Source organism: Pyrus communis, chromosome 7 (assembly GCF_041283825.1).
Source record: "Pyrus communis isolate YQ-2024b chromosome 7, ASM4128382v1, whole genome shotgun sequence".
NCBI classification, from domain to species: domain Eukaryota; kingdom Viridiplantae; phylum Streptophyta; class Magnoliopsida; order Rosales; family Rosaceae; genus Pyrus; species Pyrus communis.
In genome coordinates, this window is record NC_142571.1 from 14,248,583 (window position 1) to 14,259,743 (window position 11,161).

The 11,161-nt window shown below is 37.0% G+C and overlaps 1 protein-coding gene across 1 annotated transcript; it reads left to right on the forward strand.

Annotated features, from left to right (window-relative positions):
* Positions 1-863: 863 nt before the first annotated feature.
* LOC148695757 (uncharacterized) lies at positions 864-6,158 on the forward strand. Its single transcript, XM_088697597.1, has 3 exons — positions 864-2,216; positions 5,209-5,645; positions 5,999-6,158. The coding sequence occupies exons 1-3, from the start codon at positions 864-866 to the stop codon at positions 6,015-6,017; spliced, it is 1,809 nt and encodes a 602-aa protein (XP_088553723.1). The 3' UTR covers positions 6,018-6,158.
* The last annotated feature ends 5,003 nt before the right edge of the window (positions 6,159-11,161 follow it).

Below are 11,161 nucleotides of genomic sequence, written 5' to 3' on the forward strand. Positions count from 1 at the left end.
GTATCCCATTCAATCCAATGAATCTAGGGAAATCTGAAGGTTAATTTAAGCGGACCTAATTAACTTGGAGCATTGTCATTCATCGTTTGTTGAAGTCATAACTGGGAGTTAAATTATATGCTTATGTTCATGTGTGGATAAGGAACCCTCTAACTAGTTTTTCTTCATTCTATTCCATCAATTTCGTTTGTACAATCTGTTTTGTTTCCAAGTTTCTATTTTAGTTTAATTTCGTCCAAAACCAATCCCCCATTTATTTTAAAGTGTTAGATTAGTTAGAAATACATTTATTTTGTGTTTTTACGTTTTTTTGAGTCAAATCCAAGTGATTAACAATCCCTCCTAATCCCCGGTCCAGAACGATCCCTACTTATACATATACTACAATTTGACGAAAAGAGGGTTTAATTTGTGTGCGTATAAATCTCGCATCAGTTACAACTTAATTTCGTCCAAATTTGTGTTTGTACTCAAAACTGCCCAGAAAGTGGTTTTTAGGCAGATTTGAGTGTGTTTGTGCTGTTTTAAGTCTTTTAGTTTGTTTGAGTGTTTTAAATTTTAGGTTTGCATTCATTAAGTCTAGTTTAGTGTTCTAAATATTGTTTTTAAGTTTTTGAGTCAATTTCACATTGATTAGCATCCCTAGTTAATCCCCGGTCTAGAACGATCCCTATTTGCTCGTATACTACAATTGTCATCCATAGGGTTTAATTTGTGTGTCAAGTTAATTTTCCCATCAAATTTTGGCGCCGTTGCCGGGGATTAGCAAAATTGCTAATCCCTTGTGTTTTTGCCGTATGTTTTTAGTGTAATTTACCTAGTTTTCTTATTTTGTTTTGTTTTCTTGGTTTAGGTACTAGTGCATGACGCGGAGTTCTCAAACTGTGCATGCACATATCTTGGACTTTAACGATGATTTTGAACGTGATTTGAGAAGAAAGAGGAGGCATCCCGAACCTAGTGAACCTAGTTCAAGTTCAGAGCCCGAATCTGAGTTTGAAAGAGTGGAAGAAGAAGTTATGGCAGCAGACAATCGGACCATTAAAGAGCTTTCGGCCTCGGGGTTAGCCAATGCCGCACCATTATGCATTCAATACCCCGCGGTTGCCCAAGGCAAGACCGATGAATTCGAGTTGAAGTCAAGCTTGTTGCACCACATTCCGAAATACCATGGGCTTTCCATGGAAGATCCCAACAAGCATCTCAAGGAGTTCGAGGTTGTTTGTTCGAGCATGACACCCATAAATGTCGATGGGAACATTCTGATGATGAAGGCTTTTCCATTCTCACTTTTGGAAAAGACGAAGGATTGGCTGTACGAGTTAGCACCCGGAACAGTTACATCTTGGGATAGTATGAAAAGGGCTTTCTTGGAGAAGTTTTTCCCAACTTCAAGAGTCATTCTCTTGAGGAAATGGATTAGTGGCATCCAACAAAATCAAGGTGAATCGTTTCCTTCTTATTATGAACGTTTTAAATCACTTGTTGCTTCTTGTCCACAGCATCAAATGAAGGAGGAGCTGCTCATTCAATACTTCTACGAAGGACTCCTTCCCATGGAACGCCAAATGCTTGATGCCTCGGCAGGAGGTGCGTTGGTGGATAAAACTCCGGGGGATGCAAAAGTTCTAATTGCCAACCGAGCACATAATGCACAACAATACGAAGGTGTTGGACAAAGAGACCCCCCACGGCCACAAGTGAATGAGGTAAGTTCTATGCCCGAAATTCAATCCCAATTAGCTAACCTTACTTCTATTGTTTCTCAGTTGGCCGAGGGAATGAAGATTCATGGACCAAGTGTGTGTGGCATGTGCTCTATGCAAGGACATGCCAACGATCAATGCCCTCAATTGATTGAGAGTGGGGGTTGGGAATCTGCCAATGCCGTGGGTTTTGGGAACCAAAATCAACCACGCCATGATCCATACTCTAATACCTACAATCCGGGGTGGAGGGACCATCCAAATTTCAAATGGCGGGATCCTCAACAACCCCAACAACAAGGAGGATTTAGGCAGCAACCACCGGGCTTTTATACAAAGCCATTTGTCCGCAATCAAAACCAAGTGCAATCTGCCCCAACAACCTCAGGTATGTCTTTGGATAATGATCAAGTTGTTAAGTTACTTACTACTTTGACGCAGGAAGTACAAACTCAAAATAAGGAGAGACAAATCCAAGACAAACGGGTGGACAATTTGGAGAAGCAAATTGATGCGAGATTTATACGCACACAAATTAAACCCTCTTTTCGTCAAATTGTAGTATAGGTGCAAGTAGGGATCGTTCTGGACCGGGGATTAGGAGGGATTGTTAATCACTTGGATTTGACTCAAAAACGTAAAAACACAAAATAAAATACTATACTAGACTCAAATATTGCAAAACTAAACTTTAAAACACTAAAACAAACCAAAAGACTCAAACAGTACCCAAAGCACTCGAAACTGCCTAAAAAACACTTTCTGGGCAGTTTTGAGCACCTTGAGTACTTTGGACGAATTTGGGAAACAAAATTAATCAAAACACTTATAAGCACAAACTAAATGTATTTCTAACTAATCTAACACTTTAAAATAAATGGGGGATTGGTTTTGGATGAATTTAAACTAAAACAGAAACTTGGAATTAAAACAGATTGTACAAACGAAATTGATGGAAAGAAGGATGAAAAACTAGTTAGAGGGTTCCTTATCCACACATGAACATAAGCATATAATTTGACTCCCAGTTATGACTTCAACAAACGATGAATGACAATGCTCCAAGTTAATTAGGTTCGCTTAAACTAACTTTCAGATTTCCCTAGATTCATTGGATTGAATGGGATACGCATTACAACCAAATTATTCCTAATCAAAGTCCCTAACCATGGAATACGCATGATAGAGACATTCAACAAAGATCATTAAGTTCAACGGAAATCATAAACATCGACTAGGCATTCATAACTATGGAATATGCATGTTAATCCAGCCTAGGGTTTACTAAACACAATCGTGACTAGCGATCTTTACTACTCATGAATATAAGTTCATAACGATTAAGTGAAATTCCCTTATATCGTAGCATCAAGTTTAGGCATGCAAATTAAGTGTCGACCCTCAACCCACATACATAAACAAGTTCTTAATCAAAACAGAAAAGTAAACCACATCTAAAGTTCATGAATTCATAACTGGAGTAAATCAAATCATAACCAACATATGTCCATGGCTTCAAAATCCCCTCTAACTAAAAAGAAATTAGTTTCACATGTTTAACATAATTGAACAACAAGTTAAATTAAACATGAAAACAGAAACAAGAAAAGAAAGAACAAATTGATGGAAAGTTAGCTACGGGGTTCATCTCCACATATGTTATACTTGCATAATAAAAAGATTTCCAATTGCGTTTCAATAAACCATGACTTCTCAACGCTCCAAGTTAATTAGATCCGCTTAAATTAACTTTCAAATCTTCCTAACGTTATTGAATTGGATGATTGCATATGACAACCCAAAACATTCCCCACAAGTCCCCTACATGATTGCATAATAGAGATACAAGCAAGAATCATTACGCTCTATGAAAATTATAAGTGTTGACGAGGCATTCGTTACTATGGAATACGCATGAAACTTATGCCAAGAATTCGTTTAACGCGATTGTTTATAAGCAACCTCCACTACTTGTGAATATAAGTTCGTAACTATTAGGTGAAACTCACTTATATTCTAGCGTCATATTCATGCATGAAAATTAAGTGTGCACTCTCAATAAACATACATAAATAAGTTATCAATCAAACAGTTAAACGAATTGAATCCACAACTTATGAAACGCAATTAGAAGTAATCAAATCAAAATGCAAGCATAAACATATATTTCGAATTTCCTCATAACTTTGAAATCAAAGAAACACCTAAACATTCCAACAACTCAAACTTGAATTGTATGAACGTTTAGGCACTCTTCTCTTCCATTCCTCATACATTCAAAACAAAGAGTATTGAAATTAAACATTGAAATCAAAGAAACACCTAAACATTCCAACAACTCAAACTTGAATTGTATGAACGTTTAGGCACTCTTCTCTTCCTCTTCGTTGTAGCACAAGGTCTAAGGATAGTTTGATGGTGTGAATGGTTTGGGGAGTGGTGAAAATGGAAGGATGGTGTTTGGATTGTAAGGGAGCTTGATGGTCTACATTCTGAAATGGAAGTGTTTGATGAATTGAGGTGTGTATGAATGAGTGTGAATGAATTGTGGCTGAAATGCATGCTTATTTATAGGTAAATAAGAGGGAACATGACAGCTAGGAGGTGGGTGGAAATCTGAAATGGTGATGGGAGATGCATGTGGCTGATTTATGCATGTGATTAAAGCTAGAGTGATGATGATGAATGCATGTGCAAAGGAAGTGGATTTTCTGCAAATGCAAGATGAATGTGCATGGCTGAAAATGCATGTGAAAGCATGTGAATTAAATGGATGTGGGTGGCTGCAATGATGAAGTGAATAAAGGGTGCATGTGGGTTAATTAATTAAAGGGAGTGCATGTGGGTGCAAGGTGTGAATGATTATGAGTGCATGTGCAATGTTTTAAAGGATGGAATGCATGTGAATGGTTTTGGGAGAATGGTGATAAGTGGTGATGATAAGTAATGATATGTGATTATGATAAGTGATAAGTGGTGATGATAAGTAATGATATGATAAGTGAATGATATGTTAAGTGAATGATATGATAAGTGAATGATATGTGGTGAATGATATGTTAAGTGAATGATATGATAAGTGAATGATATGTGGTGAATGGTTTAAGTGTTTAAAATAGGGAACAAAGCCCTTCCTTGCATGGCAAGGAAGGGAGACACAAGGAAACACACGACAATGTCCTAAGGTTGCAAGGAATGTTGTTTTTGTGTTCTAAAATGCGTAGGAGTCTTAAATGATGCTCAAACATGAGGTCTTTTAGGATTTAACTTTCCTACTTCAAGTCTTCAATTTCGTCCATCCTCTTGGCTCCAAGCATATGATATCCATTCCAATCTCTAATTTGCTCCAAAAGGCTCCAAAAGGCATCCTTTTGCATACCTTGCCCTTAGAACCTACAAACACACGAAAATAGCTTAAAGTACTAAAATAACTAAAGAAACATAACGTAAATGCACGAGAACAAGCCATTTAAGTCGCATGAATATGATCCTATCACAAATGGGTCAAATTGTCGAATTTATGGGGCAAATTAGAGAACAAGGCAGATTGCCTAGTTCAATCGTTATGAACCCGAAGGGAGGATTTGAAACCGCTAAGGCCATCATGTTGAGAAGTGGTAAACAGGTTGGAACGGACTCAAATACATCCAAATCAAGTCAAGACGAGGAGGACAAGTTGCTGCAAGAAGAAGCACAGGGAGCAAAGCCCACGGCCAAGGATGACCAAACCTTGCCGAATTCATCTAGTCCTTCTAAACCGTCCCAAACCACCAAAGTAAGTCCCAATTCGACTTTTTCTAGTTCTATTCCACTAAATGTGCCCTTTCCTGGCAGGTTTAGGCAATCAAAGAAGGAAGAAGCCGAGAAGGACATTCTAGAGACCTTTCGGAAAGTTCAAGTCAATATCCCGCTCCTTGATGCGATTAAGCAAGTCCCGAGGTATGCTAAGTTTTTAAAAGAACTTTGTACAACAAGGAGAAGGATTTCAAACAAAGAGGTGGTTCAAGTAAGTGAAAATGTCTCTGCTGTGTTACAAAGGAAATTACCCCCTAAATGCAAAGATCCGGGTAGTTTTACAATTCCGTGCGTTATTGGTAATACTAAGTTTGAACAATGCATGTTAGACTTAGGGGCTTCGATTAATGTTATGCCATACTCTATTTATGCATCTATGAACTTAGGTGAGCTTAAAAATGATGGTGTGATAATTCAATTAGCCGATCGTTCTAATGCATATCCAAAGGGTGTTTTGGAAGATGTTTTGGTACAGGTTGGTAACTTGATTTTTCCAGCGGATTTCTACGTGCTTGACATGGAGGATTCACCCCATTCCACCCCATTGCCGATTCTATTAGGGAGGCCCTTCATGAAAACAGCCCGCACCAAGATAGATGTGTTTAAAGGAACTTTAACGATGGAATTTGATGGGGAAGTCATTGATTTCAATCTTTCTGAAAGTATTAAATTTCCTAAGGACGGTCATTCTTGCTTTTCTATTGATATAATTGATGATTTGGCGCAGGATTTTCTCGATTCTTTGGAGAGGGATACACTTGAAACAACAATTGCACAAGGAATTGGGCAAAAATCTGGTTTTGCCGTGCCTAGAAGTGTGGAGGAGGCCGAGATAGTGGCTGCCCTTGAGTCACTACCTCAACACCATGGTAAGTGATAGGAGCATATTCATGCGACTTAAATAGCTTGTTCTCGTGCATTTACGTTATGTTTCTTTAGTTATTTTAGTACTTTAAGCTATTTTCTTGTGTTTGTAGGTCCAAAGGGCTAAAGGAGCAAAAAGATGCATTTTGGAGACTTTTGGAGCACTTTTGGGCTAAGGACGGATAGCTTATGCTTGAAGCCAAAGTGTTGGACGAAATTGAAGACCTAATTAAAGACCAAAGTGTTGGAACCTTGTTCCCTTTAGTTTTAGGACATTTAAACCTTTCCTTTATCCTTAGCCGTGCATAACATTCCAACATTCCACACTATCACATATCATACACCACATATCACTTATCACATATCATTCACCACTTATCATATCATACACTCAATCACTTATCACATATCACTTATCACACACCACATATCACTTATCACATATCACTTACCACTTATCATTCACCACATATCATTCACCACTTATCATATCATACATTCATTTATCACTTATCATAATCATTCACTTATCACTTAACATATCATACACTTATCACTTATCACTCATAATCATCTACACATTTCAACCATTTAAACACATGTACTTCACCTACAACATCCACCCACTTCACCTACAACATCCACCTACTTCACCTACAACATCCACCTACTTCACCTACAACCTCCACTTACTTCACCAACCTCACACACTTACTTCACCGACAAATGACATAGCCATATGTTCCCTCCACTACTCCTATAAATACCCTTGCATTCATTCATTCATGGACATCTCATTTCATACACAACACACCACAAACACATCCCTTTCTCTCTTAGCCGTGAGTTCCCTTGTAATCCAAACACCATTTTTCCATTTCCCTATTAATCCAAACACCACTCCCCAAACCATTCACACCATCAAACTATCCTTAGACCTTGTGCTACAACAACGAGGAATAGAAGAGTGCCTAAACGTTCATACAATTCAAGTTTGAGTTGTTGGAATGTTTAGGTGTTTCTTTGATTTCAATGTTTAAATTCAATTCTCTTTGTTTGTACGTATGAGGAATGGAAGAGAAGAGTGCCTAAACGTTCATACAATTCAAGTTTGAGTTGTTGGAATGTTTAGGTATTTCTTTGATTTCAAAGTTATAATAAACTAAACCCCCTTTAGCTAGGGGGTGATTCGAAATATATGTTTATGCTTGCATTTTGATTTGATTAATTCTAATTGCGTTTTATAAGTTGTGGTTCAATTTGTTTAACCGTTTGATTGATAACTTATTTATGAATGTTTATTAAGAATGCGCGCTTAATTTTCATGCATCAATATGACGCTAGAATATAAGTGAGTTTCACCTAATAGTTACGAACTTATATTCACAAGTAGTGGAGGTTGCTTATAAACAATCGCGTTAAATAAATTCTTGGCATAAGTTTCATGCGTAGTCCATAGTAACAAATGCCTCGTCAACACTTAAAGTTTTCATGATGCTTAATGATCTTTGATTGTATCTTTATTGGGCTTTTCACGTAAAGGACTTTTGGAGAATGTTGTGAATTGCGTTGCGCTAACCCATCCAATTCATTAACTTAAGGAAAACTTGACGGTTAATTTAAGCGGACCTAATTGACCCGGGGCGTTGAGAATTAATGATTTGTTGAAATGCAATTGGAAATCATTTTATTATGCAAGTATAACATATGTGGAGATGAACCCCGTAGCTAACTTTCCATCCATTTGTTCTTTCTTTTCTTGTTTCTGTTTTCATGTTTAATTTAACTTGTTATTCAATTATGTTAAACATGTGAAACTAATTTCTTTTTAGTTAGAGGCGAATTTGAAGCCATGGACATATGTTGGTTATGATTTGATTTACTCCAGTTATGAATTCATGAACTTTCGATGTGGGTTACTTTTCTGTTTTGATTAAGAACTTGTTTATGTATGTGGGTTGAGGGTCGACACTTAATTTGCATGCCTAAGATTTTTACTACTCATGAATATAAGTTCATAACGATTAGGTGAAATCAAAGAAATACCTAAACATTCCAACAACTCAAACTTGAATTGTATGAACGTTTAGGCACTCTTCTCTTCCATTCCTCATACGTACAAACAAAGAGAATTGAATTTAAACATTGAAATCAAAGAAACACCTAAACATTCCAACAACTCAAACTTGAATTGTATGAACGTTTAGGCACTCTTCTCTTCCTCGTTGTTGTTGCACAAGGTCTAAGGATAGTTTGATGGTGTGAATGGTTTGGGGAGTGGTGTTTGGATTAATAGGGAAATGGAAAAATGGTGTTTGGATTACAAGGGAACTCACGGCTAAGAGAGAAAGGGATGTGTTTGTGGTGTGTTGTGTATGAAATGAGATGTCCATGAATGAATGAATGCAAGGGTATTTATAGGAGTAGTGGAGGGAACATATGGCTATGTCATTTGTCGGTGAAGTAAGTGTGTGAGGTTGGTGAAGTAAGTGGAGGTTGTAGGTGAAGTAGGTGGATGTTGTAGGTGAAGTAGGTGGATGTTGTAGGTGAAGTGGGTGGATGTTGTAGGTGAAGTACATGTGTTTAAATGGTTGAAATGTGTAGATGATTATGAGTGATAAGTGATAAGTGTATGATATGTTAAGTGATAAGTGAATGATTATGATAAGTGATAAATGAATGTATGATATGATAAGTGGTGAATGATATGTGGTGAATGATAAGTGGTAAGTGATATGTGATAAGTGATATGTGGTGTGTGATAAGTGATATGTGATAAGTGATTGAGTGTATGATATGATAAGTGGTGAATGATATGTGATAAGTGATATGTGGTGTATGATATGTGATAGTGTGGAATGTTGGAATGTTATGCACGGCTAAGGATAAAGGAAAGGTTTAAATGTCCTAAAACTAAAGGGAACAAGGTTCCAACACTTTGGTCTTTAATTAGGTCTTCAATTTCGTCCAACACTTTGGCTTCAAGCATAAGCTATCCGTCCTTAGCCCAAAAGTTTGATGCGGGATTTTTACGCACACAAATTAAACCCTCTTTTCGTCAAATTGTAGTATATGTATAAGTAGGGATCGTTCTGGACCGGGGATTAGGAGGGATTGTTAATCACTTGGATTTGACTCAAAAACGTAAAAACGTAATAATAAACACTAAACTAGACTCAAAGAATGTAAAACTAAACTTTAAAACACTAAGACAAACCAAAGACTCAAAATGCTTTTAAAAACACAAACTAAATTGATTTTTAACTAATTTGACATTAAAGTAAAGGGGGATTTAGATTTTAACGAAATTAAACTAAATGAACAAATTGCAAATTAAAGCAGAATGTAAATATGAAAATGATAAAATGGAATGAATGGATGATAGAATAGCTAAGGGGTTCATCTCCACACAGGTTACACTTGCATAATAAAACGATTTCCAATTACATTTCAATAAATTATTAAACTCATCACCCCGGGTTAATTAGGTCCGCTTAAATTAACCGTCAAGTTTTCCTTAAGTTAATGAATTGGATGGGTTAGCGCAACGCAATTCACAACATTCTCCAAAAGTCCTTTACGTGAACAGCACAATAAAGATACAATCAAAGATCATTAAGCATTATGAAAACTATAAGTGTTGACGAGGCATTCGTTACTATGATGAGCATGAAACTCGTGCCAAGAATTCATTTAACGCAATTGTTTATAAGCAACCTCCACTACTTGTGAATATAAGTTCATAACGATTAGGTGAAACTCACTTATATTCTAGCGTCATATTCATGCATGAAAATTAAGCGCGCATTCTTAATAAACATACATAAATAAGTTATCAATCAAACGATTAAACAAATTGAATCAACAACTTATGAAACGTAATTAGAAGTAATCAAATCAAAATGCAAGCATAAACATTTATTTCGAATCCCCCCCTAGCCAAAGGGGGGTTTAGTTCCTCATGGTACAAAACAAAGAGAATCAAAGAAACACCTAAACATTCCAACAACTCAAACTTGAATTGTATGAACGTTTAGGCCCTCTTCTCTTCCATGCCTCATTCGTACAAAACAAAGAGTATTGAAATTAAACATTGAAATCAAAGAAACACCTAAACATTCCAACAACTCAAACTTGAATTGTATGAACGTTTAGGCCCTCTTCTCTTCCTCTTCGTTGTAGCATAAGGTCTAGGGATAGTTGGTTGGGGGGATGGAAGTGTGGAATGGAGTGGGGAGTGATGGAAATGGAAGATGGTTTTTGGATTCTAAGGGAGACTCACGGCTAAGAGAGAAAGGGATGTGTTTGTGGTGTGTTGTGTATGAAATGAGATGTCCATGAATGAATGAATGCAAGGGTATTTATAGGAGTAGTGGAGGGAACATATGGCTATGTCATTTGTAGGTGAAGTAGGTGGATGTTGTAGGTGAAGTAGGTGGATGTTGTAGGTGAAGTGGATGTTGTAGGTGAAGTAGGTGGATGTTATGTTAAGTGATAAGTGATAAGTGATATGATATGTGGTGATGATAAGTGATAAGTGCATGTGGGTTAACTAATGAAGGAAATGCATGTGCAATGACAATGTGTTAGAATGGATGTGTGTTGTGCATGGCATGATTGGGATTAGGAAAGGTTTAAATGTCCTAAAACTAAAGAGAACAAGGTTCCAACACTTTGGCTCCAATTAGGTCTTCAATTTCGTCCAACACTTTGGCTTCAAGCATAAGCTATCTGTCCTTAGCCCAAAAGTGCTCCAAAAGTCTCCAAAATGCATCTTTTTTCTCCTTTAGCCCTTT

What these genes read in the sequence shown, in the direction of transcription:
- LOC148695757 (XM_088697597.1), top strand. Translation starts at nt 864, where the DNA reads ATGACGCGGAGTTCTCAAACTGTGCATGCACATATCTTGGACTTTAAC. An exon ending in ACAATTTGGAGAAGCAAATT is followed by an intron (nt 2,217 to 5,208) that starts GATGCGAGATTT and finishes CTATCACAAATG; the next exon opens with GGTCAAATTGTCGAATTTAT.